At 61.5% G+C, this 27,409-nt stretch overlaps 1 protein-coding gene across 1 annotated transcript in view; it reads right to left on the reverse strand.

Annotated features, from left to right (window-relative positions):
* Positions 1 to 1,090: 1,090 nt before the first annotated feature.
* Positions 1,091 to 27,409, reverse strand: part of DNMT3A (DNA methyltransferase 3 alpha) — a 35,031-nt gene continuing 8,712 nt past the window's right edge. Inside the window, exons 3-23 of the mRNA XM_051615671.1 lie at positions 26,437 to 26,541; positions 21,227 to 21,557; positions 19,517 to 19,566; positions 18,463 to 18,609; positions 13,276 to 13,491; positions 13,013 to 13,171; positions 12,828 to 12,935; positions 12,085 to 12,241; positions 11,445 to 11,594; positions 11,191 to 11,235; positions 10,603 to 10,682; positions 10,011 to 10,123; positions 8,358 to 8,541; positions 7,874 to 7,958; positions 7,180 to 7,325; positions 6,896 to 6,986; positions 6,662 to 6,810; positions 6,034 to 6,119; positions 5,531 to 5,600; positions 4,905 to 5,023; positions 1,091 to 4,819 (exon numbers count right to left, since the gene is read on the reverse strand). Coding sequence (XP_051471631.1) covers positions 4,678 to 4,819; positions 4,905 to 5,023; positions 5,531 to 5,600; positions 6,034 to 6,119; positions 6,662 to 6,810; positions 6,896 to 6,986; positions 7,180 to 7,325; positions 7,874 to 7,958; positions 8,358 to 8,541; positions 10,011 to 10,123; positions 10,603 to 10,682; positions 11,191 to 11,235; positions 11,445 to 11,594; positions 12,085 to 12,241; positions 12,828 to 12,935; positions 13,013 to 13,171; positions 13,276 to 13,491; positions 18,463 to 18,609; positions 19,517 to 19,566; positions 21,227 to 21,557; positions 26,437 to 26,541 — 2,733 coding nt within the window. The 3' untranslated portion in view covers positions 1,091 to 4,677. The remainder of the gene's footprint in view (positions 4,820 to 4,904; positions 5,024 to 5,530; positions 5,601 to 6,033; positions 6,120 to 6,661; positions 6,811 to 6,895; positions 6,987 to 7,179; positions 7,326 to 7,873; positions 7,959 to 8,357; positions 8,542 to 10,010; positions 10,124 to 10,602; positions 10,683 to 11,190; positions 11,236 to 11,444; positions 11,595 to 12,084; positions 12,242 to 12,827; positions 12,936 to 13,012; positions 13,172 to 13,275; positions 13,492 to 18,462; positions 18,610 to 19,516; positions 19,567 to 21,226; positions 21,558 to 26,436; positions 26,542 to 27,409) is intronic.

Genomic DNA, 27,409 nt, shown 5'->3' on the forward strand with positions numbered 1-27,409 from the left:
TGGGACCCCACTGCCCACCAGGACCCCTCTGCCCACCGGTAACTCACCATCTACTCACTCCCAAGTGCCCACCAGAACCCCACCATCACCTAGACCCTCCCAACCCCACAGAGCACAGAACCTCAGGCAGGTTAGTTTGGGTTGGTTTTTTTTTTGTGTTTTTTTTTTTCCTCTTTTTTTTTCCTTTTTTTCTTTGTTTTTTTTTTCTTTTTTTTCTTTTTATCTGCACAAAACAGTACATTTATTCAAGTGTTCTCCAGCACAAGTACATTAGAAAGGAGCTTGTCTGTATTATAACTCTTCTGGGCACCAAGGGAAAAAAACCAAAACAAAGAAAAAAAAAACCAAAACAAAAGAAAAATAAAAAAGGAAAGGAGGATGGGATGGAAGCAGAACGGAGACAGACTTTCTACATCTGCTGCACGCATCGACCTTTAATTAGTTGAGAACAGCAATGTCACGAGCAATACTTACACAGGTACAACAGTGCCGGCGGCCCCGGGAGGGCCGGGGGGTGGGATGCACAGTACTCAGCGGCAATAAATAGAGAAGCGACCCTAAAAAAACCAAACTGACAAAAGAAACCAAAACCAACAACAACAACAACAAAATGAAAAGAAGGAAAAAAAAGAAAACAAAACGACAGACGAAAGGAACAAACTGAGAGAATAGTAAACCAAAATGGTTTGGGTTGGGTTTTTTTTGTTGCTTTTTTTTTTGTTTGTTTTTTTCTTTTTTTTGTGTGTGTGGTTTTTTTTTTGTTGTTGTTGTTTTTTTGTTGTTGTTGTTGTTTTGGGGGTGCCGGTGGGGCGCAGGGCTGAGCCAAATCGGGGGGAGGAGGGTACCGGAACGACGCGCTTTTATCCCTCGGGATGAGTACATGATTCCCCACACATAGTTAAGCGTCAGCTACTTCAATGTCTAGGCTAAAACACATGAAATCTCTTGTTTAGTTTTCAAGTACAAAGTTAAAATGCCTTTTTTTTTCTTTTTTTTCTTTTTTTTTTCTCTTTTTTTTTATAATAATAATATATAAGAGTAAAATAATAGTGCTCTTTGAAACTCCACTACAAGAAAACAAAACAAACAGTCATTGTCCAGACAGCAGACTTAATTTAACAATATATATTTTTAATAAAATGTTTTAGCACCGTGTTTGTCCCCTACTCCCTCGGCGGATCGGAAGGAATTTATAGGCTTTTTGTTGTTGTCATCATCACTGGTTGACCTCGGGCTGTGCAACAATATTCCTCAGGTTGGGTTAACAAAAGCTCTCGGATTGGGTATGTTACAACTGAACTTGTTTCCCCTGGCGGCTCCACGGGCCCTACGAAGCTGCCATCATGCCCCAGCACCACCCAGCACCTTCCAGTTGGGCCACCATGGGAATCTGCTTCCCCATGGCATCAGCTCCAGCACTGGCTTTGGCATCGGATCCAGCATCGGATCTGGCATCAGATCCAGTATTGGATCCGGCATCAGATCTGGCATCAGATCCGGCATCAGATCCAGCATTGGATCCGGCATCAGATCTGGCATCAGATCCAGTACTGGATTTGGCATCAGATCCAGCATCTGCTCCAGCATCAGATCCAGCATCAGATCTGGCTCCAGCTCCAGCCTCAGATCTGGCACTGGATCTGGCATCAGGTCTGGCTCCAGCTCCAGCCTCAGATCTGGCATCAGATCTGGCACTGGATCTGGCATCAGGTCTGGCATTGGATCCAGCCTCGGATCTGGCACCAGATCTGCATCAGCTCCACCACCAGCTCCAGCACTGGCTCCAGCCTCAGATCCAGCACCAGCTCCAACACTGGCTCTAGCCTCAGATCCAGCACCAGCTCTGGCATCAGATCCAGCAGTGGCTTGGGCATCCCAACTGTGGGCGCCCAGAGCGGGTGCAGGAGCCACATAGGATGTGCCAACACCACAGTGGATTGGCATGGCATAGCAGGGTCCACTGGGACCCCCCAGTCCAGGGCTGTGGCAGGCCATTGTCACATGGGGGGTTCACTAGGACCCCCAAACCCTGCAGCAGGGCCATGCAGCACTCGCAGCCGGTGCTGCAGAGCCGTGCAAGGCTCCCATGCCATGCTGCAGGGCTGTGCAGGAGCTGCTGCCAGAGCTGCAGGACGCCAGAGCTGCAGGACCCTGCAGCACCCACACCCAGCACCGCAGCCCCCTGCTGGGCCCCCAGCCCCACATGGGCACAGAGGATCTGGCCCCAGGAACAAGCTGGAGCCTGAAGCTGCAGCTCAGCACCTCTAGGCTACAGGGGCCATGTGCCCCTCGCCTCAGCTCCCCGCACCGACAGAGGGGCCTCTGGACCCCTGGTAGCACCACGCGGGGTGGGGACCCTCCCACCACCACCATCGGTCCCAGCACCTCTTGCCCCTGGGGTCACCGGCGCAGCTCGCTGCCATTGACCAGCACCCAGCACCGAGCTGCCAGCACCTGCCAGCCCCAGCACCTTTCACAGTTAGAGAAGAGCCGGCGACGGGGCCAGAGACCCCTCAGGAGCCCCTGGCCCCCACGCCGTAGCACCAGTCCAGCCACCCCGGTGGGACACCGGGGACGTGGGGCAATGCCCCAGCACCAAGCCGGACCCACTGCGGTACCCAAAGCTGCCAGACGAGTAGCACCATCCACCGCAATGCCAGCACCCTGCCTGCATCACAGTCTCCACCGCAGTGTCCCCATTGCCCTGGCAAGGGGTTCTGAGGCCACCTCCCTAGCACGAGGCACCCCTGGTGGCACCAGGGCCCCATCCTGGTTCATCACCAAACCAGCCTGGCCCCGTGGGTGTAGCACCAGGGGCCAGGGACCCTCAGCCAGAAGCCTGCCGGCACTGTGCCAGCACCCAACCGCACCAGCACCACTCCGGCACCGCTCCCGCGCTACGCCAGCACCGCACCGGCACTGCTCTGGCAACAACTGCTCCAGCACCACTCAGGCACTGGTTCTGGCAACCATTCCAGCATCAGTCCGGCACCACCCCGGCAACCGTGCCAGCACCTGCTCCGGCACCGCTCCAGCACCCACGCCAACGCCAAACCAACATGAATCCAACAGCAATCCAGCACCACTCCAGCACCCACCCTCTCCCTGCCCTGCCATGGCGGCACTGCAGCAGCTTCAGGCAAGAGCCACCGCCCACAGCACCCGTTGCCCCGGCACATGGGCAGACCACCGGGATGGCACTGGAAAAAGGGGGACACACACACACGCACAACCAGCACCGGGGACGCCACGTACGCAGAAAAGCACCAGTACGTTTGTGCGCGTCCAGGGTGGCCATCACCGTGTCACCAAGGGAGGGACAGAGAGAGAGAGAGAGAGAGAGAGCGCGTCCTTTTGTGGATTTTTTTTTACCCTTTTTTTTTTTTTGTGTTTTTCTTTAGGACAGAAAAAAAAAAAAAAAAAGGTTATTGCATGAGTGGGGCTGGGGGGGGGCTTGGGGGGGAGACGCTGCTTCCCGGCCCCCTCCCGCGCCGCTCCGCTCGGCAAGGCCCGGCACACGTAAGGCACCGTGGAAGCTGCCGTCCCGGCTCGCCCTGCCGTGGTCAGCACCATGTGAATCAGGTTGTACAGTAGTCACAGTACCGTGATACAGGTATCTCTGCAGCTCTGAGCTAGCACATATATATATATATAAACTGTAAACAAGAGGTAACAGCGGTTTCTAGGAGTTGCTTTCTTCAAGGTTTCCCGTGTGGTAGGCACCCAAAAATACTGTAGAAAAGGTGGGTAGTGGGTGTGTTGTGGGGGGGTGGGCTTGGCTCCCCCGCCGGCGGCTCCGCTCCGGCTCACGGTGCTGGTGGAAAAAAAGAGCGAGGGCAGCAGGTCCCCCCCCTGCCAGCTCGGCACGGGGTTTGGGTGGATTTTTTGTTTTGTTGTATTTTTTTTCTTTTTCTTTTTTTTTGGTGTATTTTTTTTTTTTTTGTGATTTCTTCCCCAACTTCCCTGGCTGGGATCGGCCGCTGCTGCCGGGTCCCCTCCTGCAGAAGGCGGGGGGGTGGGGTGGTGGGGGGCACAGGGCTCACCCACAACCCCAAGAAGCAGGAACCAAACCAACAGGAAAACCCAGCCAGGGGAGAGCAGGGGAATTAAAAAGGTTACACACACCTCCCCCCGCTTAAAAAAAAAGTAAAATAAAATTAAAAATAGAAAAAATTAAAATTGCTTGTGTTTGGTTTTTTGTTTGTTTGTTTGTTTTCTTTCTTTTTTTGGTGTTTTTTTTCTTTTGTCATTTCGTGTTTTGTTTTGTTTTTGTGTGTGTGTGTGTGTTTGGGGTTTTTGTTGTTTTGTTTTCTTTTTGTTTAAATAGGCTAAAAGCTGCACATTGGGTTTTCAGGAGAGGACACCGAACCCTTGCGCTCGGGGAGACGTGTGCCGGGTTCCCGCCGGGCTGCCAAGTCCCGTCTCTCTTTGGGTGCTGACTCTGCTCTCATTCCAGCTCTCTTTGTTGGTTGTTTTTTTTTCCTTCTCTTCTTTTTTCTTTTTTTGTTTTCCTTTCCCTTCTCTCAGGCGTGGATGGGCTCTTTTTGTTTCCGACTCGCTCCCTCCGTGTGGCACCAGTTCCTTTGTCCCCCGTCCCTTTTTCTTTATTGTATGTTTTTTTTTTGTTGGTTTTTTTTTGTGGGTTTTTTGACGAAATTTTTTTTTCTCTCTCTTTTTTTAAACGCAGGCAAAATATTCCTTCAGGGGAGCGAAGAGGTGGCGGATGACGGGGACGCTCCAGGACCTGCCGAGCAGCCTCTGCCGGGCCAGGCGGCTCATGTTGGACACATCCGTGTAATGCACCGGGAAGCCAAAGACCCTGCGGGGGGGGGGGAGTAGGTGACAAGGGGGACAATGAGGGTAGGGGGATGGGGAGGGTGTACCGGAGGGACCCCAGCAGGTACCTCTCCATCTCCGTGCACCACAAAATGTCCTCCTTCTCGTTCATGAAGACGGGGAAGTGCTGGTCCTTGCCCTGCTTGATGGAGTTGGAGCGCGTGGTGATGGTCCGCACTTTGCTGAACTGCAAGGGGACACGGGATGGTCACGCTGGGGAAGAGGGGACCCCAGGGCAGCTGCCCAGTGCCAAAGCTGAGACGCCCATCCTAGGGGGTGTCACTACCCTCATGGAACCCCTCCCCTGCAGTCCAAGGGGGCTGGGACAGCTGGAGACAGCTGTGGGACCCCACTGCCCTCTCAGCCATGCCATCCGTCCCCTCAGCCATGTCCCCATTGTCCCCCAGCTGTGTCCCCACCACCTCTTTGGCTATACTATGTCTGCCACTGTCCCCTCAGCCATGTCCCCACTGCCACCTCAGTCGTGCCATGTCCCCCTGGCCATGCTTTGTCCCCACTGCCCCCTCAGCCATGACTGCACCATCCCCCATGGTGGTGCCATGTCCCCTTGGCTATGCCAAGTCTCCATCGCTCCCTCTGGTGTCACCACCAACCCCTTGGCTGTGCCATCCCCAGTCATGCTGTCCCCACCACTGCCTTGGCCATGCCGTGTCCCCCCGTCCCCCTGGCTGACCTTGGCTATCCTGCCGTGCTCCAGGCACTCCTGCAGCTCCAGCTTATCGTTGACGGTGGAGGCGAGTGGCCTGGGGGAGGGTGACAGGGTGGGCATGGGGTGGCAGTGCCACATCCCCACGCCGGCAGGGCAGCTCTCCAGCTGAGGGGTTTTTTTGGGGGAGAAGCTGTTTTGGGGGGCTGCGGCAGGCAATGGCACCCCAACCCCATGGCCCCACCCGGGAGGGACATGGGGGCCAGCTCCATGTCACCCCACCAAGGAGAGGCAGCAGGGACAGAACCATCCTCCTCCATGGGTACCACTGCACCGGGTGTGCTGTCAGCCCAGTGAACCTGCCCTACCCCCACTGGGATCCCCCCCAGAGACACATCTGGGCACAGGGGGGACCTGGGGGTCGGCCCTTCCCACAGCCCCTCCTGGTGCCAAGGATTGTGCTGCCGTGCAGGGCAGACGGGGGGCTCAGTGCTGGGAGCAGGGCTCAGTTCTGGGGCCCCATCACCAACCTGTTCATCCCGGGAAGGTTCCCCCAGAAGTACCGTGCCCGGTGCGCGGCGGAGACTTCTTTGGCATCGATCATGACCGGGTTGGACTGGAGAGAGGGCAGAGGAGTCAGGGGGGCATGGAGGAGGCAGGACCCCCCCCACCAACTGGGGCACACCCACCCAAGCTAAGGCCCCACCAGCCATCCACTGGGGACACCATCATCACTGGGGCCACACCATCACCTGGATCCCACCACCTGCACCAGGATTCCATCACCTGCTGCAACCCTGCTGCCCACCAGAACCCCCCACCATCACCTGGACCCACCACCTGTGCTGGGATCCTACCACCCAGTGGGATGCCATCATCCACTGGGACCCCAGAATTCCTGGGACTGCACTGTTACCTGGACCCCACCCATCTGTGCTAGGACACACCCACCCACCAGGACCCCTCTGCCAACTGGGACCACACCATGGATGCTGAGATCCCCCCACCTGTGCTGGGATCCCATCGCCCATTGGGACCCCATCATTGTTGGGACCCCACTGAGTTCTGAAACCCTGCTAGTACCCCACTGCCCACCAGGACCCCACTATCAACCTGGACCCCACCACTCCCTGGTGACCCTCCCACCCTGGCACTCACCTCCAGGAAGCGGGAGATGTCCCTCTTGTCGCTCACCCCCATGGCCACCACGTTCTCAAAGAGCCAGAAGAAGGGCCGGTCGTCACCTTCCTTGGGCCGGGCCTCATGGAGTAGGCGGTAGAACTCGAAGAAGAGTCGCCCAGTGCCCTCTGGGTGGGAGGGGCCAGGGTCAGCACCGAGGGGACGGGGACAGGGTCCAGGGTCCAGGCCCAGCCTGGCACAGGGGGCACTCACCATAGAGTCCTTTCCTGGCTGGGTTGACAATGGAGAGGTCATTGCAGGGGCTGCCTCCGATCACCAGGTCAAAGGGTCCCCACTCCTGTATCTGCAAAGAGGGAGGGATCCTGGTGGAACAGACGCTGCCACTGGCTTGAGGGACAGCTCAGGGTAGGGGAAGATGGTGGCTGTGGTCCCTAGTGGGACAGCAAGACTGTGCTGGTGCAGCTGAAAGTGTTGGGGAGGATGGACGAGGGATCAGACCCATATGGGGGACAGCAGGGTGGCTCTAGGGGACGTACATGTTTCTGGGTGACGTTGCGGACGTCGCCGACGTACATGATCTTGCCCTGGTGTCGCACCATGCCCACGGTGATGGAGTCCTCACACACCTCCGAGGCGATGTACCGGTCAACCTGGATGCCCAGGTCCTTCAGTACCAGCAGGCCTGCACGGACACACCGGGGTGGACATGGTGGTGAGAGACCCACCCCTGGGATGCCCCAGACTCCTCATCCCCCTGCCATTCCCCCCAAAAGCAGGGATCCTACACAACCTACCCAGGTCCTTCTGCAGGCCAGCAGGCCTGTGAGGAGCAAGGTGGGAGTGGGGAGGTGGGCAGTAGACCTCCTTGGGCCCCCCCTGCCCCTGCTGTGCCTCTCAACCACTGGGAACCCCCCACAACCCACCCAGGTCCTTCCACACCATCAGGTCTGCAAGGAGTGAGGCAGAAGTGGGCAGGTGGGTGATGGACCCCCCCGCCTTGGGCCCACCCAGCCCCACATCTCCCTCCTCTGCCCTTCCCCACCTGGCCAGGGAATCCTGCAGCCCACCCAGATCTGACTGCCAGCCCCCACCCCAAGGCCAGGCAGTTGGGGGGCACAGGCTGCTTGCTCCACTCCCTCCTGCCCCCAACACTGGTCCTGAACACGTGTCCCCACCCCTGCCCTCAGGGAGGGTCCTGGTGGGGTGGCTGGGCAAGGGACCCCCACCCACCTGTGGCAATGCCATCGAAGAGCGAGAGCACCCGGATGGGCTTCCTCTTCTCGGCCGGCACTGGGGGGTACACCTTTGGGGGGTCCTAAGGGGGAGGGGGGTGTCAGGGGGAATGGGGGCAGTGGAGACATGGGGGGACGTGTGGAGGGAGTACATGGGGCAGTGGGAAGGAGGGACCTGAGAGGCAACAGAAGGGAGGGTATGGGGGACACAGGGGGCAGCGAGGATGTAGGGGGTCAGTGGGGAGGGGTGACATGGGGCAGTAGGGACATGGTGGGCAGCAGGGTCCTGGGGTTCAGCAGGGGTCCCAGAGGTTGGGTGGGGTTGCAGGGGTCAGCAGTTCTCATGGGGGTCAGCAGAGAGTTGCAGGAGTCAGGAGGGTCCCAAGGATCAGTGGGGGATCCTGGGGGTCAGGAGGGGGCAGCGGGGGTTGGTAGGGCCAGGAGGGTCCCAAGGGGTGTCCCGGGGGCTGTGTGTGACTCACGAACTCCTGGTCGTGGTTGTTGGCAAAGAACATCTGGAGGCGGGCAGGCCAGTCGTCGCGGCGGCGCAGCAGCCCCTGCAGCCCCCGCTGCCCGCACATGTAGCAGTTCCAGGGGTCCTCCTTGATGGCTGCTGCTGCTGCCCCCGGGCCCACCAGCAGATCCACACACTCCACGCAGAAACACCTGAGGGGAACAGTCACAGGCCAGGGGGGCATGGGGGTGGGTTGGTGGCACAGTATGGGGGTCACAGGGACAGGTCATGGAGGAGACATGGGGACGGGCCAGGGACGGCACAGGAATGGGTTGAGGGCCACAAGAATGGTGTCCAGGGGGAAGGGTGGGGGGCATAAGGGTGGTGTCCTGGCGGGGGTGGGGCATGGGGATGGGTTGGGGTGGGGGAACAGGATGGATTGGGGAACAAGGATGGATTAGGGAAACAGGTCAGGGAGGGCTGGGGAAGGGTTGGAGAATATGAGGACAGGTCAGGGGGGGCACAGGACAGGTCTGAGGACATGGACAGGTTTGTTGGGGGGCCACAGAAATGGGTTGGGGGGGAAACTGGGACAGGTTGGGGGGCACAGGGAAGGGTATGGGGGGATGGGCCCCTGCAGGGCCCACAGCCCCACTCTGGGACCAGCCACCTCACACTAGGCCCTGCTCCACTGCCCAAACCTCCCCTGCCCTACATGAAGACCCACAGCCAGGACATCACAAAAACCTCCCCAGCCCCACAGCAGGACCAGGGCATCACCAGAATGTCCAGCCCCACACTAGGGGGCATCTCCCAACTCCCACACCAGGACTGGAGCATCACCAAAATGCCACACTGGGACCGTGATACCACCAAAACCTCCCAGCCCCACACCAGGGACAAGACATAACCAAAACCTCCCCAGCTTCATGACAGGACTATGGCACCACCAAAAACCTCGCAGTCCCATACCAAGACTGTGGTGTCCCCAGAACACCCCAGCCCCACACCAGGGACAAGACATAACCAAAACCTCCCCAGCTTCATGACAGGACTATGGCACCACCAAAAACCTTGCAGTCCCATACCAAGACTGTGGTGTCCCCAGAACACCCCAGCCCCATGGCAGGAGCTTGGTGTCACCAACACCTCCCAGCCCCACACCACAGTCAGGGCATCACCAAAACCTCCCCAGCCTCATGCCAGGACTGGATTATCACCAAAATCCTACAGCAGGACTTGTGGCACCACCCCAAGTGGTACCAGTCCCAGTCAAATGCCCCAGCCCTATGCTGGGACCATGGCATCACCAAAACCCCACGGCAGGATCATGAAACCACTGACACCTCCCAGCCCCACACCAGGACCATAGCATCACCAAAACTTCACATCAGGACTGGCATCCTCAAAACCTGCCAGGCCCCCACTGGGAACTGTGGCACCACTGACACCTCCTAGCCCCACACCAGGGCCCATGCATCACTGAAAGCCCACGGTGTTACTGTGGCACCACCAACACTTCCCCAGCCCCGCACCAGGATCATGGCAGCAGCATGAACGCTCCACACCAGGACTGTGGCATCCCCAAGACCTCCCAGTCCCATGGCAGGTCTGTGGCATCCCTGACCCTCCCTGAGCCCCATGGCAGGGCTGTGCCACCCCTGCCCTCCCAGGCCCAGACCTGCAGCAGTTGTTGTTGCCACACATGAGCACCTCACGGCCGCCGCAGCAGATGGTGCAGTAGGACTGGTACCCGTCGTCGTCGTACTGGTACGCGCACTCCAGGAAGCAGTTCTGGAGAGGGGAAGCCATGTCAGTGCCACAGGGACATTAGGCATGCTGGGATGGGGATGTTGGGACGGGGATGCTGGGAATAGGGATGCCAGGAATGAGAATGCTGGCGACGCCAGGATGGGGATGCCATGGATATTAGGGATGTCGGGACAGAGATCCCGGCAATGCTGCGATGTCGATGCTGGGATGGGGGGATGCCAGGGATGCTGGGACAGGGATGCCAGGATGGCAATGCCATGGATATCAGGGACACTAGGGATGCCAGGACAGGGATCCCAGGATGGGGATCCGGGCATAGAGATCCTGGTGATGCTGGGATGGTGATGCTGGGCCAGGGATGCCAGGATAGGGATGCTGGGACAAGGATGATGGGGATACCAGGAATGCTATGACAGAGATGCTGGCAATGCCAGAACGGGGATGCCAACCGCAAGGCTGGGCACCCCAGGATGGTGTCAGGGCTGCCCCCCCTGCTGCACCTTGCAGTTTTGGCACATTCCCCCGATGAAGAGAGGGTGCTCCAGGGTCACGTTGAGGCTCCCGCAGGAAATGCAGATGTCTGGAGAGGAGGTGGGAGGGCAGGAGGGGACAGGTCACCTGTAGGGTCTGCCCTGCCCCTGTGGCATTCCAGCATCCTGCACTGGGGTGAGCCTAACCCTGAGCCACATCCTGCTGCACCCAGCAAATGCTCACACCTCACACCCCACCACATGGTCTGGGTCCTGCCACCCCTCAGAAAATGCTCCCTCCAGGTCTGGCTCCCACCAGCTTTGCCCTGCAGCCCCAAAATGCCAGCACCCCTGGGGACAGCCACCCCAGGTGTGATAGGGACCAATCCCAGGGACACAAGGACAGGGGTCCCACTGTTACCCTCTCCCCACCCCCCATCAGCCCTCCCTAGCCCCAGGCAGTGTCCCAGGGGTCCCCATCACTGTCACAGCTGCCAGGCTGCAGGATGGGACAAATGCTCCCCACCTTGAGCCCCCCCTGCCCCTCAGCTCCACAGCCAGGGGTGCATGACTCCCACCCTGGCGGGGCAGGACGTGTCCCCATCACCCCGCACTCACCCTCGATGTTCCTGCATTTCTGCCGGACCTCATAAACCAGCCGCTCTAGTTGGGGGGGGGAAAAGGAGAGAGGGGGTATCAGGGAGGTGACCCCTGGGAGGACCTCCCCAGGGTGATGGCTGGAGGAAGGGACCTGGCCCACAGCAGCCTCCACGGTGGGCTTGGTGCTCCCCCAGGCCTCCCTGGCAGGGTGATGGCCACACAACCCCCCTGTGGATGCTGGGGGTGGTGAGGGGCTCTCCCCCCTGGGGTACCTCGGGTGCGTTCGTCGATGATCTCCTTGACCTTGGGCTTCTCCGTTGTGCTTTTCCGGGGTTTTTTGGCGGGGGGTGGTGGTGCGTAGGCGGCTGCTTCGGGCTCGACCCACATCTCCGTGTAAACTTCTTTGTAGGGGTTGCGCTCCTCTGCAGGGGGGGGCGTCAGGAGGGGCCACAGTGGTGGGGGCCCATCAGCAGGGGCACATCTCTAGGGTCTCATCCATGGGGTCCCACATCAACAGGGTCCCATCAGTTGGGGTCCCCTCAGCAGGGTCCTGCCAGGGGGGGTCCCACCACTGGGGTCCCATCTGGGGTGACCCATCAGTGGGGTCAAAAATCTATGGGGTCCTATCAGCAGTGTCTCGTTAGGGGGGGGCCCACCAACAGGGTCCCATCACAAGGGTGTCCTTAGTGGGAGTCCTGTCAGGGGTGTCCCATCAGTGGGGTCTTATCTCTGGGGTCCCACCTGGGTGGTCCCATCCGGGGTGTCCTGGCAGTCCCACACACCACAGAGTGACCTGCCATCCTGCAGGACCTTGCAAGCCCTCCTGCCCCTGCCACCTCAGCAATACTGGCATGGATGGTTGGGTGACACTTGCCAAGGTCATGACGGGGGTCCCTCTCCCTCACCCCTCACCTTCGGGGGGCTCCAGGCCCTTGGGGCCGGAGGGCTGGAAGCCCCCCAGGGCCCATTCGATCATCTGCTTGTTCTGGATCTCCACCACCTTGGAGGTGTCGGTCTCGTCGTTCTCGGGACATGCCGGGAAGATCTTCCCCGCTCTGCTGCTGGCCACCTGTCGGGGGGCCCAGCTGTCACCCATCCACCCAGGGGTCCCCCAATGTCCTTCAGCACTGCCCAGAGACCCCCAGAAAGGCAGGACCCCCCATCATCCACAACACCTCAGAGACTGCAACCTCCCCCCAGCAGACACCCCACAGGAATGAGAGATCCTCAGGGACCCCCGAAACCTCCTCAGAGAGTTCCCAAGACCCCCCCAGACCTCCTCAGGAAGTCTCTTGAGACCCCACCACCCCTTTTAGTAGACACCATGTGTGCCTCAGGACACTGCTGGGTGCAGGAGGGTCTGATCCTGGAGGGGTAGGGGGTCAGCTGCCCACGTCCTCCCAGCCTTCTGGTGCTGGGGGACCGGTGCCATCCCACAGCTGGTGACACCCACAGTCAGCGTCACCCGCAGCCAGTAGCACCCCCAGACAGCGATACCCTGCAGCCGGTGCTGTACTGTGCCATAGCACAGCTGGTGCCATCCCCAGCTGGTGCCACCCAGCAGACAAGTGTCACCCCACAGACAAGCATCCGCCCGCAGCATGCCGTGCTGCAGCTGGTGTCACTGGCAGCCAGTGTACCCCCCCACCGCTCACCTGCAGCACCTCGTAGATGGCCTTGCGGTACATGGGCTGCTTGTTGTAGGTGGCCTGGTGGAAGGCACTGGCGAAGGAGCTGAGCGGTAGCAGCTTCTCCACACAGACCTGGGCGAGAAGAGGTGGCTGTGACGCAGGGGGAGGGGACACGTGGGGACAGCACAGGACCCCTGCCCACCACTTACCACTGAGAACTTGCCGTCACCAAACCACATAACCCAGCGGGTGCCCTCGGCCGCCCGACTCCGGCCCGTCATCCACCAGGACACGATGCGCCCGGGCCACCAGGAGAAGCCACGCAGTTTGCCCCACACCAGCTCACCAATGCCAAAGCCCCGGCCATCCTGTGCAGCAAGGGGACAGCAGGAGGGTCACCAGGGCAAGGGGGTGCCCATATGTCCCCTTCCCCCAAACCACCCCCCCGCTCCAGCCTGTCCCCTGCCCTCACCTCATACTCAGGCTCATCGTCGGCTGACTTGGAGGTGTTCTTGTCACCAGCATCAGCCACTGCTGGCTCAGGAGTGGTGGCCACGTTAGGTGAGGCAGGGTCGGTGGGTTGCTGTGAGGCTGGGGGGGGGCTGGCCTCCTCCTCCTTCTGTGGCTCGGTCCGCGGCGGCTCCTCCACCACGTTCATCACAGCGATCACTTTTGCCTTTTTCTCTGCCTGGGGACAGAGACAACGGGGACACACACAGGTCAGGGCAGGGAGGGCACCGGCTCCTGTCATGGGGCTGGCAGCCCCCCATGAAGGAGTGGGCAGCGCACCTGAACCCACCTCCCCCCCAGCCCCCTTCCCCTCCCCTGGTGCGCCTTGAAGTGCTCCCTTGGCTGCCATGCCTCAGTTTCCCTCTGGGGGGAAGCAGGTGGCAGCGGTGTGTCCCCTCCAGGGGGCTGCCCGCTTTCTGTCCCCCCCCCCCCCAGCCACGACAAGGGTCCCCCAGGACACCACCCCTGCCCTCCCCGTGCCCAGGAATGCCGGCAGAGCGATGGCACCTGCCCTGGAGCCACCGTATGTCACCCCCCCAGGGCCTGGGAGCCGGTCCCCCTCGACCCCCAGGCCGCCCTAAACGCCCCCCAGGGCCTTGCTGCCGCACTGGGTCCTCATGCGGGGATTCCCCCGGCCCTTCCAGAGGACACAGCCCTGACCCCCAGACTCCCAAGGCCGGTCCCATGGGGGGCTGTCGCCCCCCGGCAGCCCGCCCGCGCCCCCGGGTCACCGGTGCCCCCTCTCGGGCCCCCGCCCCCAGTGTCCGGAACCGCCCGAGACGGGCCGGGCCGGACCCAGAGGCTGAGCCGGGCTCCGGGGACACTTCGGGACACCGAGCTCCGCCGGGCCCGGATCGGCCGTGGCAGGGAAGTGCCGGGACTCAGCCGGGTCGAACTGAGCCGAGTCGAGCCGAGCCACCGTCCCAAGGGTGGCCACCTACCCATGCGGGCTGGGAGCCGCGGTGGGCCGGGCCGGGCCGGGCCGAGCCGTATCAAGCCGGACCGAGTCGAGCTGAGCCGAGTCGCACGGGGCTGAGCCGGGCCGGGCCGGGCCGGGCCGCGGGTCTTTGTCTGGGCGCCCCGGTCACATGGTGCCTCTCGGCCCGGCTGGTTGGCTGCGGGGGGAGGGGCCGCGCGCGCCGAGGGGACAGCCCGGATCGCCCCCCCGGGTCCGCCCGGCCTCGCCTGGCCCGGCTCGGCTCCGGTCCGGCTGCGTTCACCTCGGTTGGGCTCGGCTTGGCTCCGGCCGGCTCGGTTCATCTCGGCTCGGTCCGGCTTCTCTCGGCTAGGCTCGGTTCGGCTCGCCCGGCTTGGTTCGGCTGAGCTGGGCTCGGCCCGGGTGTCCCGTGCTGGCCCGGACCCGGGCGGCTCCGGTGTCTCCCCCGTCCCCGGGCCGAGCCCCGCGGTACTCACGGCCCAGGCAGCAGCGATCGTGTCCGGTCGGGTCTGGGCAGGGGCCGCCTCCCCGCCCCGGGCCGGGCCCCGCCGCCTTTTGTCCGGGGCCGCGACCCCCCTCGGCTCTTTGTGCGGGGCTGGCGGCGCCCCGGGGGGGCCGGGCCCGGCACGGCAGGAATCTACCCGGAGGGCCCGGCCGACCCCCCACCCCCCACCGGCCCGGTGGCACCAGTGGTCACCCGCTGGGGACTGGGTGGCGCGGGCCCCGCCGCACCAGTTCAGCCCATTATGGGCACTGCGCTGGCACCCCATCGCCCAGTTCAGCCCGGTGGCACTCACCAGTACCGGACTGGTCTGGACCAAACCGTCCCATTCCACGCCTGCCTGAGGCTGCATCCCCAGTGGCCCCCCAACGCAAGGACGTCCCCCGGCAGCACGATGTCCCCAACACGTCCCCAAGAAGCCACATGTCCCAAGACGCAGCCCCAAGCACATTCCCCCCACCTCGAACCCCCACGCTCCCCCGTACCCCCTGCACTCGGGACACGTGTCCCCCCAGCAGCGGAGGGTCCCCGAGGGTCCACAGGCCAAGCGGTGGTTCCGCAGCTGCGGGACCCCTTTTGTGTTGCAGAGTGCTGGGACAAAGGCACGTGGCTGTCACCCCCCCGTGTGCGGCTGCATCCCCAGCCCAGAGGCTGCCAAACCCCAAGGGATCCCAAGGGACCCCAAGACCGCCGCTACAACGCCAGACGAGTGTCACTGTCCCCTCCGGCTCTCCCTGCCCACCCCGGAGGAACAAAGCTGCTTTGGGTACCTGGGATAAAGCAATCGGGACAGGAATTGTCCCCGGGCAGGGACAGGCGAGTGACAAGGAGGGGACAAAGGTGCTAATTCCCTCGGGCAGAGGGCGGGAATGGGGGTAGGAAATCTCCCATCCAGGGTCGTTAGAGCCAAGATCAGCTCCGGGGGGCAGGGGAGGGAGGTGGGGGAGGAGAAGGGGGCACGGCAGGACAATCCTGCCCTGGGCCACAGCCCCATCCCCACCCCCATCATCTCCATTTCCATCCCAGCCCCACTTCCATCGCCATTCCCTGTCCTCATCCCTGCCCCTTCCCCATCTCCACCACATCTCCATTCCCTGCCCCTGTCCCATCCCCAGCCCCCATCTTATCCCTATCTCCTGTCCCTTCCCCATCTCCATTCCCATCTTCATCTCTGTCTTCATCCGATCCCCATCTCCATCCCACTTCCACCCCTTCCCCATCTCCATCCCCTTTTCCATCCCCACCCCAACCCCATCCCATCCTATCCCCACCCCATTCCCATCCCATGGCTGCCGCGGGGTCAGGTGCTGCGTTGTCCCCAGGGTGTCCCAGCACGGACACAGCAAGCCCAGTGCCCGGATTTGCCTGTTCTGGCTCTGGCTACAGCCCTGGCACTAGCAAGTGGCAGCAATGGCCCTTGGAGGCTCCGTAGGGTGAGGGGGGAGGGGGGTGGAGGGGGCTGGAGAGGACCAGTCTATCCCCATCCCTGTCCCCAGGAGCCTGGTGGCCCCAGTTGAGCTGCTGGGACCCCACCAGGCAGCTCCTTCCCCACACCAAGGACATGGGCAGTAGGTGTCCCTGCCATGGTGGAACCAGGCTGTGCCCTGGCACCATCTGAGGACAAGAGACACCATCGGCCACTCTGCTGGCTAAAAACACACCAGAAGTGACCAGTGACAAGTCTGGGGACATCAGAGAGGGAAAGTCACCAGTGCCGTGTCCGGCACAGCCATGGAGCATGACAGCCCTGCCCTGTGCCCCATGGGGACATCGGGGCTGTGCCAGCCCTGCCCTGTGCCAGGGCTGGGCCCATGTGGATTTTGGCTGCATCATGGTGGTTCCCCAGAGAACCATCAGAACTGGCACATCCCAGGACATACCAGTGCATCCCGGCACATCCCAGCAAACCCTGGCATGACCCCTGGGTGAAGGAAGGGCCCTGCATTAACAGTGTCACAACTACCCTGAGAGTCACGGAATGGCTTTGGTTAGAAAAGACCTTTCAGATCACCCAGTCCACCCATTAACTCAGCACTGCCAAGGCCACCACTAAACCATGTCCCTCAGCACCACAGCTACACAGCTTTGAAATCCCTCCAGGGACTCCACCACTGCCCTGGGCAGCCTGGGCCAGGGCCTGACAACCCTTCCCAGGAACCAACTGTTCCCAATATCCAATCTAAACCTCCCTGGCAACTTGAGGCTGTTTTCTCTTGTCCTGCTGCTTGTTCCTTGAAAGAAGAGACTGACACCTCCTTGCTCCAACCTCCTTTCAACACCATGACACCCTCACGAGCAGGACATGCCACACAACATCCTTATGTTAAGGCAAAGCAATGCCACAACACCCTCTGGAGCAGGACATGATGCCACAACAGCCCCAAAACTAGGACATGGTGCCATAAGCTCCTCAGGAGCAGGACACAAGAATGTGTCAGCAGGAGGACCAGGAAATACTGCTGTGGTACCTTCAGGAGCAGGATACAATGCCATGGCACCCTCAGGACTACGCATGGTGCCTTGAGGTCCTCAGGAGGACACAATGGCATGGCACCCTCAGGACAATGACACATGGCAATGACACCCTGAGGAGCAGTATACATGGCCAGGGCATCTTCAGGAGAAGGACACAATGATGTGACACTTTCATGGCCAGGGTAAATGGCCCTGAAACCCTGAGGACCAGGACATTGCCATGTCACCCTGAGGACCAGGACAGCCAATGATGTAAATCTCAGGACAAGCACACAGTGCCATGACAACCTCAGGACACAGTGCCATAGCAGCTTCAGGACCAAGACAAAATGAGGTGACACCATGAGGACCCGGACAAGGAGCCATGACACCCTCTGGACCAAAACACAAGGAGATGACACCATGAGGACCTGAATACTCTGCCATGGCACCCTGAGGACCAGGACACATGACATGACACCCTCAGGCCATGACAAATGGAGATGACACAATGAGGACCAGAACACACCACCACGGCACACTCAGCACCAAGACTCGCTGCCATGACACGCTGAGGACACAATGTCACAGCATCCTCAAGACCAGGATACACAACTAATAGTGCCCTCTGGAGCAGATGATTTGGAAGTGATACCATGAAGACCAGGACACATGGTCATGACATCCTGAGGCTCAGGACACACCACCATGGCACCCTGAGGACCATGGGACAAGGAACCAGGGCACCCTGAGGACCAGGACACAAGGCCAGGAGACCTACATGAGCATGACACACGGCTATGAGACCCTGAGGACCAGGACGCAACACCATAGCACCCTCAGGGCCAGGACTTGAAGCCATGCACTGAGGACCAGGATACACCACTACAGCACCCTGAGGACCAGGACACATAGCCATGATACTCTCAGGACCAGGACAAGTAGCCATGGCACCCTCAGGACCAGGACCCACCACCATAGCACTCTGAGGACCAAAACACACTCCTATGGCACTTTCAGGGCCAGGACACATGGAGATGACACCATGAGGATGAGGACATAGAGCCATGATACCCTCAGGACCAGGACCCACTACCACAGCACCCTCAGGATCAGGACCCACCACCACAGCCCCCTCAGGACCAGGACACATGGAGCCATCAGACCCTCAGGACCACGAGATCTCTGCAGCCAGCTGCAGCCCTGGCCCCACCCCACCTCCACGTCGCCCCCTCGACCCCTTGGGGTTCCCTTACCTCCCTCTTCCACCGTGCCAGCCACTCGTCCCGCTTCCTCTTGCTGATGTAGTAGGGATCCCCAGCCTGGAAGGTGTGTCGCTGCACCGGGCGCTGCCGCAGGCTCGACTCCCAGCCCAGCCCCCCGCGCAGCCTCCCGCGGGAGCCCTGCCAGGGGACAGCGACAGCGGTCAGGGACACGGCCCCGCACCGCCACTGCCACCAACAGGTATGGCAGCGACATGGAGAGAGCGAGGGACGCAGCTCTGGCACCACCATGGCCACCACCGGGGACGGCAGAGCCATGGAGAGGGTGAGGGATATGGCCCTGGCACTGCTATGGCCACCAGCAGGGACAGCAGAGCTGTGGAGAGGGTGAGGGACACAGCCCTGGCATGGCAATGGCCACCACGGGGGTGACAGAGCCAGGGGCTGGGGGCTGCCATGAAGAAGGGCATGGGGGCACACATGTGGCACACGTATTCTGGCACACATCTGGATGCACCATGATGGCCACCACCGACACTGGATCTGCCCTGGGATGGCACCAGGTCTGCCTCAGGATGACACCAGATTGCCCCAGCTTGGCATTGGATCTGCCCCGGGATGGCACCAGGTCTGCTCACCCTGACGAGCACTGTCCCACTGGCAGAGCTGGATGGAGCTGGGTCCATGGCACAGCCACGGTTCGGTGCCAGCTGATGCCTGGCTGTGTCCCCACCAGGGACCCGTCACTGCAGCCAGGGGCCTGGAGGTGCTGGTTGCTGCATGTCAGGGGTCTGAAAGTGCTGGGGGTTGAGCAGTGCCAATTGCTGGGGGGGTGCCAGTGGTCAGGGGTCTGTAGGTGCTGGTTGCTGGGGGTCCAAGGGTGCCAGTTACCAGGAGTCTGGGGGTCCAGGGGTGCCAGGGGTCTGGGGGTGACAGTTGTTGGGGGTCAGGGGTGCTGGCTGGTGGGGGTCCAGGGGTGCCAGAGATCTGGGGGTGCTGGTTGGTGGGGGTCCAGGGGTGCCAGTTGCCAGGGATGCCGGTTGTTGGGGGTGGGGGTCCCGTGGCGCAGCCCCCCGGCTGTACTCGCCTCCATTTTCAGGGTGTCGAAGTTGTTCTCCTCCTTCTCCTCCTTGTTGCCTGTGCAAAGCAGAGTGGGGTCATCATCTGGGGGGGGACTGTCAGCCAGGGAGGCTGCCCGGGGGCCCCCGGCCCTGTGGGGGGACAAGGGACCCCTGAGCCCAGCAAGGGGCCTGGCCCCTGCTCCCGGGGGGATCATGGATGCTGGGACCTGAGCTGGCTGCACCCTGTGCCCTGGCTGGGGGGCCCAGGGAGCCCAGGGGATCTAGGGATTCTGGGAGATCTGGGGGTTTCAGAGGTCTGGAGAATTCAGGGGGTCTGGAAGGGTCCAGAGGGCTTGGGGGGCCTGGGAGGTCCAGTGGGTCTGGGGGATCCAGGGAGCCTGGAAGGTCTGGGGGGTGGCACAGGAGGTCTGGGGGGTCTTGGGAGTCTGGGGGCTCTAGGGCATTCAGGGTGTCTCAGGGAGTAGCCCCTGTGGGGGCTGGGGCAGTCAGGGCTCAGTCAGGACCCCAGTATCCCCTCTCCATCCTGGAGCCCCCTCCCCAGCCTGGTGTCCCCTTGTCACCCCAGTGTCCCCTCCCCATCCCAACCCTCACCCTGTTCTGCTGCAGCCACAGTGCCCCCCCAGCCCTCAGGCAGTGTCCCAGGTCCCCGCCTAGCTCCAGGTGACATTGGATGGTTCCTCACAGCTGGCACATGGGGACCAAGCCTGCCAAGGGGGTGGGCAGCTGCCCCCACCCCAGGAGCAGAGGCTCGAGCAGGAGAGAGTGGCTGAGAGCCCAGCTGGGAGTGCTGGGGACATTGGAGGACACCAGGGGACACTAAGGGTCATTGGGAACGCTGGGCTGTGCCTCCCTCAGCTCCAAGCCAGCCCCCTCGGCCCCTCCCCACAGGCTGCTCCAGCCCCTTCCCCGTTTCTGTGGCTTCTCCCCAGACCCTTCCCAGCCCGTCCCTGTCCCTTGCACTAGGCAGCCTGGTGCCACTCCTGGCACTCCCGGTGTCACCTCCTGTGCCAGTGACACCCGTGCTACCCCAGCCCAGATGTCCTTTGCCCTCCAGGACCTCTGGGACCCTTCCTAAGCCCCTTCCCGGCACTGTGCCTGGACCCTCTTGCTCTGCCCCTGGAGATTAGCCGTGATGGGATGAGCTGGGGGAGCTGGCGGGTCCGGGGGAGCTGGCGGGTCCAGGGAATCTGGGGGGTCCAGGGGGATCTGAGGGTCTTGGAGGACTTGGGGGGTCAAGGGGGCCTGCATGGTCTGGGTGGTCCAGGGGCTCTGAGGGGTCCAGGGTGTCTAGCGGGCCTGGGGGAGTCCAGGGACTCTGGGGGGTCCAGTAGGTCCAGCGGGGGCAGAGGTGCAGCCCCCATGGGGACCACAACCAACCATGATGGAACTAGCAGGGGGATCCAGAGGGGTCTGAGTGGTCCAAAGGGTCCAGGGGTTTTGGAGGTCAGGGAGTGCGGGGTATCCAGGGAGTCTGGGTGGCCTGGGGGTCCAGGGGACCAAGGGGTCTGGGTGAGCAGCCCCTGTTGGGACCAGGACCAGCCACGATAGGATGAGCTGAGGGACTCCAGGGGGGTCTGAGGAGTCCAGAGGGTCTAAGGGCTTAAGGGGTTCAGAGGGTCTGGCAGGTCCAGAGGCTTAGGGGACTCCGGGGGGATCTGAGGTGTGCAGAGGGTCTGGGGGGTCCTTGGGAGTCCCTCGTGTCCCCAGGCTCTTACTTTTCTCGGTGGCTTCCAGGAGTTTCCTCCTGCCGCGTTTCTTCTGGGGGTCAGAGGGCACCAGCTCCCCCTCCTCGGTGGGGGGGTCCAGGCCCTCCTTGGGGGAGCAGCGGCCGTTCTCCAGCCCCCGTCCCGCCTCCCCGTCCCCCAGGCTCTCTGTTTCCTCCTCCTCCTCCTCCTCTGCCCGCCCGCCCTTGGGGCTGCTGTCACCTTCTTTCCACTGGCCACCAGTATCCCCTTCCACGTCCCCGTTGGGCAGCGGCTCGGCCGGGGTGGCCTCCGGGCACTTGGGGATGGCCGCTGTGTCCTTGGGGGTGTCACTGCTCTCCGCCTGCCGGGAAGGAGATGGGAAACTATGGGATGAGAGAGAAAGGCCCCAAGGTCCTCCTGGTGCTGGGGTAATAGTGGGACTCGAGGATCTTAAAAAGATCTTCTCCAACCAAAACCATTCCATGATGCTATGGCCAGGGGACATGGCTCTGGCCTGCACCCCACCAGCCACCACCACCACCGAACCACCACCTTCTGTGTCCAGTCCCTGGCCCCACTCCCCCACTGCAAGTGGCACAACACGAAGGTGTCCCCAGGACCACAGCCCACACCCCCAGGGACACAGCTCTGGGGACCAAAGTAACAAAAAGACCAAGTTCCACCTCTGGCATCTCAGGGAGGTTGGGGCGCAGCTGCCTGCAGGATGGGATGGGGTTATAATGGCACCCTCAGGACCAGGACACATGGCGATGGAGCCCTCAGGACATGGACACACTGCTGTGACACCCTCAGGATGAGGACATGTTGCCATGGCACCTGCAGGACCAGGACACGCTGCCATGGGACAAAAGGACCAGGACACATTTCCATGGCACCTTCAGGACTGGAATGCATGGACATGACACCCTCAGGACCATGACACAATGCCATGGACACCTCCGGACCAGGACAGAAGGCCATGGCACCATCAAGGCCCAAGACATGCTGTCATGACACCTTCAGGACCATGACATACTGCTGTGACTCCCTCAGGACTGGGACACATGGTCATAACATCCTCAGGATCAAGACAAATGCAGGTGACACCATGAGGACATGAAACCATGGTACACTCAGAACCAGGACTCACAGCCATGGCAGCTTCAAGTCCAGGACAAGTGGCCAATAAACCCTTAGAACAAAGCCACATTGCAGTGACACTCTCAAAACGAGGACACCATGGCCCCAAGGACATTGACACACCACCATGTCACCCTCAGGACTGGAACACAACATCATGACACACTCAGGAGCAGGACACACCAGTGTAGCACCTTCAGGATGAGAACACACTCCCATGGCACCCTCAAGAGCAAGACATGTGGACAGGACACCCTCAGGCCCAGGACCATCTGCCAAGGCACTCTCAGGCCCAAGACACACTCCCATGGCAACCTCAGGACCAGGACATGGAGCTGGGGCACCCTCGGGACAAGGACATGAACTCATGGCACCCTCAGGACCAGGCCATACTACCACAATATCCTTAGGACTAGGAAAAACTGCCATGGCACACTCAGGATCAGGACACATGGACATCACAGAACCACAGCCCCACAGAATGGTTTGGACCCTTCATTGTCCTTCTCTGCACATGCTCCAGCCCCTCAGTCTCTCTTCTTACCCAAAACTGAGCCCAGAATTCGAGGTGCAAATGGCACCCTCACGACGAGGACACGCTGCTGTGTCGCCCACAAAAACCAGGACTGCCCAGGAGCAGGACACACTGTCACAGCACCCTCAGGACTAAGATACACAACCATGACACCCTCAGGACTAGGATACTCCATCACAACATCCTTATGATAAGGAAAAGAAAAGCCACAGCACCCTCTGGAGCAGGACATGATGCCATCACAACCTCAGGACTAGGTCATGGTGCCATGAGGTCCTCAGGACCGGGACACGCAACCATGTCAATCTCAGGAGCAGGACAGAAGGAGATGGGGAGCAGTGGAGAATGCTCAGTTCCCTCCTGGCTCTGCTCTGGGGTGCACGGGCTCACCTGGGGTGGCACTGGGAGACCCTCCTGCGTGTCCCCAGCAAACAGCATGTCCCCAGGATGCCCCATAAGGTGACAGGGTGTCCTGGAGCCAATGCCAAACCGACAGCCAGGCCTGGCACCAGCCAGGGTGCCCACAGTCCCTGGTCCCCAGCTGCCATTCCCCAGGGTCCTTGGCTGCCACCCCTCAGGGTTCCCAGCTGCCCTCTGCCAGGGTCTCCTGGGTGCCATCCTCAGGGTCCCCAGCTGCCACCCCTCCAGTATCCCCAGCTGCCATCCCTGGTGTCCCTGGCCAGGTCAGGGGGTGCTGGCAGGGTCCTGGTCACCCCCAGCCTTGCTCCCACCCCCCATGCCAGGGCTGCATCCTGCACAGAAACAATCCTGAGCTTCCCAGGAGGAAATGGGAAAGGCTGGAACATGCTCTGGGCTGGGGACTAGGAGGGGGGTCTCAGTGGTACTGCGGGGGCTCAGTGGGGCTTGGAGGGGCTGGGGGCATGAGTGGGGCTGGGGGAGCTAGGTAGGGCTTGCTGGGGCTGCGGGGGCTCTGCTGCCGCTTCCCTACCTGGGTTGACACTGGTGCCGGGATCACTGGGATGCTTGGCGTGTGCTGGGATAGTGAAAGGGAGCCCTGGACCCCCTAGTTCTACTCCTCGTGGCCTGTCCCTGTCCCTGTCCCCGGCGAGAGTCTGGGAAGACTCTGCCTTCCTGGCGCCCACCCTCTTCCTCCAGGCCTGGGAATGGCTGCAGTCATTTCCCTATTCCCTCCCCACACTGGGCCCTGGCCAAGGCTGAGTCTCTGCTGGGACCTGCCGGCACGCACGGCCCCACACCAGTCCCACACCAGGAACAGGGACACCTCATGCCCTGTGGTCCTCAACCCTGGTTCTGGAGCACCGATGGCAGCTCCAACCCCACAGGACCCCTACTCTGAGCCCAGGGGGGCACACGGGGAGGTGGTGGCCTCTGGCTGTGTTCCCTTTGCCAGGTGGAAGGTGCCAGGGAGTTGGTGCTGGCTGCAACGCTGGCCCTGGAGCCACTGGCCATGGTGGCATCGCAGTGCCAGGCCTCAGGCACCATCTGGGAGCCACAGCACTGCTGGGCACTGCTCAGCACCACATGGCACGGCACAGCTCAGGACGACATGGCACAGCCCAACATGGCACAACACGGCCCAACATGGCACAGCTCAACATGGCGTGGCCCAACACAGCACAACATGGCCCAGCATGGCATATCATGGCCCAACACAACATGGTTCAACACAGCACAGCTCAGCACCACACGGCACAGCATGGCCCAACATGGCATGACACAGCCCAACATGGCACAGCCCTACACAGTACAGCATGGCACCTGACATGGCCCAACACAGCTCGATGTGGCAAAGCCCAACATGGCACGACATGGCCCAACACGTCATGACACAGCTAAACATGGCACAGCCCAACGTGTCACAGCACGGCCCAACATGACACAGCCCAACCTGCCGTGACATGGCCCAACACGAAACTGCACGGTCCAACACAGCTCAACATGGCATGACATGGCCCAACACAAAACTGCACAGTTCAACACAGCTCAACACGGCACTGCATAGTTCAACATGGCCCAACACAACACGGCCAGCAGGTGCCGGCACTGGCCCCACAGGGCTCCCCAGTGGGAGGATATTTTTAGCAGTTTGTGCCTGGTTGGGGCTTTCCCAGCCTCCTGGAAATGCCAGAGAGATTTGGCAGAACCAGCAGAGTTTGGCCATGCTGCAAAAGTGCTGGTGGTGTTCGGCAGTGCCAGTGAGGTTTGGTGGTGCTGGGAGAGGTTTGGTGGTGCTGGGGGAGGTTTGGTGGTGCTGGGGAAGGTTTGGTGGTGCTGGAGAGGTTTAGTGGTGCAGGGAGAGGTTTGGTGGTGCTGGGAGAGGTTTGGTGGTGCTTGGGGAGGTTTGGTGGTGCTGGGGGAGGTTTGGTGGTGCTGGGGAAGGTTTGGTGGTGCTGGAGAGGTTTAGTGGTGCAGAGAGAGGTTTGGTGGTGCTGGGAGAGGTTTGGTGGTGCTTGGGGAGGTTTGGTGGTGCTGGGGGAGGTTTGGTGTTGCAGGGAGAGGTTTAGTGGTGCAGGGAGAGGTTTGGTGGTGCTGGGGGAGGTTTGGTGGTGCTGGGGGAGGTTTGGTGTTGCAGGGAGAGGTTTGGTGGTGCTGGAGGAGGTTTGATGGTGCTTGGGGAGGTTTGGCAATTCTAGTGAGGTTTTGGCAGTGCTGGGGAGGGGGGGGTGGTGTGGCAATTCTGGTGGTGTTTGGCACTGCCAGCGGGGTTTGGGAGAGCCTGGGGAGTGCAGCAGCTCTGCTCACTCAGCAGCTGAAGCCATGCAGAGGGCAATGTGCTGGGATGGGCAACAGCAGTCCTGGTGTCCCAGCACTGCCAGCCAGGACCCTGCTCTGTGCAGCGGAGCCGGGGGGGGCTCCAGAGCTGCCTGCTCTGATGGCCAGAGAGCTCCCAGTTCCCAGGGCCTGGCTGTTCCCGACACTTTCCCGGTCTGTCCCAGTGCCAGCATTGTCTGGCCACCGGAATGGCCACCCCCGCCCCAGCACAGCCCAACCACCCCGGCAGGTCCAGACAAGGAACTGGAATGGGGACAGGCAGCAGGGACTGGCACAGAGAGTGGGGATGGGGACAGGCAGGAGGGATGGGGAAAGGCGGCAGGGACGAGGACATGACCCAGCACAGGATTATCCCATTCTGTGTCCAGAAACATTTCCAGAGTATTTTGACAACCAACAACAGCGACGGCGCCTGGTCCCGCTTGTGTCCTCAGGGTGCTCAGCCCCTCTGTCCCCTACTGCAGGGCTGGGGGACAGGGACAGGGACATGGATGGGGACAGGGATGCTGATGGAGCCACGCATCACATGCTCAGCCACCACCTCTGCCAGTCCAGTGTCCCCATCCCAGGGTCCCCATCCTGGTCTCCCCATCCCTATGTCCCACCAAACGTCGCCCAAAGCCCCGAGCACCCCGCGACGCCCCAGCATGGTCACGGCACTCTGTGCCCATCACAGCGCTCCCCATTTTGGTGGCTCTGACAGACAGCTCGGTGTGATGGAGCTGGGGATGCCCACGAGGGCTTGGTGCTGGCCCCGCAGCCCTGCCCCATTGCCTGGCAGGCGGGGGGGCTCCTGGTGCTGGTGGCTCACCTGCGTGTGTTTGCGCTTGCGGCCTGGCCGCCCGGCTTTCCTCATGGCTGTCCCTGGCTCCGATTTCTCCTCCTTGCTCGGGGTCTCCTCGGGATCCTCTTCCCCCTGCGAGCAGGGGACAGAGACCAGGGTTACGGCGCCGGAGCCAGATTCCACCATGCCCAGCTGCCAGAGCACTGCAGTGCCCAGGTGGGCTCAGGCACCGCGGCGTGCTGGGGTCCGCGGAGCACATGGAGCCCCTGGTGCGTTTGGTGGCGAGGCCGGTTCCACCTGAACCCCAGAAGATGCCGGCAGCGGCAGCCAAGGCAGGAAGAGGCCATGGAGGGGGGAGCCGGGAAGGAGGCGAGGGGCCGGGGGGGGGCCGGCAGGGAGGGGACAGGGGGCTGATGAGGGGGAGGCCCGGGAGGGGACGAGGCTGGCGGCCAGACAGCTTCGGCATCCAGCGGCGGCCATGGAGGGCGCCGGCACTGCTGCCTTCTGGCCGCTGCGGAAACACTTCCCTTCTGCAGTGCCCCACGGCTGTGGTGCCCCAGGACTGCAACGCCCCGTGGCCATGAGCCCCCATCGCCAGGTGCCACCTGCCTGCATGTGGGGAAGGCCAACCCCCAGCCCTGCAGATGGGCCCCCCACCCAACGCCTGCTCTTGGCACCCACCAGCCTGGCTCTGGAGCCAAGCAGGGAGCAGCAGCACCAGGGGGCTCAGCCCCACACTCAGCCCCTCTCCCACCACGGCTGGGGATGGAAGGTTTGGGATGGGCCCAAGATCAGCGTCAGGATCACCCAGAGCCAGAGCCAAGCAGGGCCCATGGGGGAGGGGAGTGCGGGACAGGGGGGGTGTCATTGAATCACAGAGTCCCAGACTGGTGTGGGTGGGAGGGACTCCAAAGCTCATCCAGTCCCACCCTTTGCCATGAGCAGGGGGGACACCTCCCACTAGATCAGGTTGCTCCAAGCCCCATCCAGCCTGGCCTTC

Source organism: Apus apus, chromosome 3, assembly GCF_020740795.1.
Source record: "Apus apus isolate bApuApu2 chromosome 3, bApuApu2.pri.cur, whole genome shotgun sequence".
NCBI lineage: Eukaryota > Metazoa > Chordata > Aves > Apodiformes > Apodidae > Apus > Apus apus.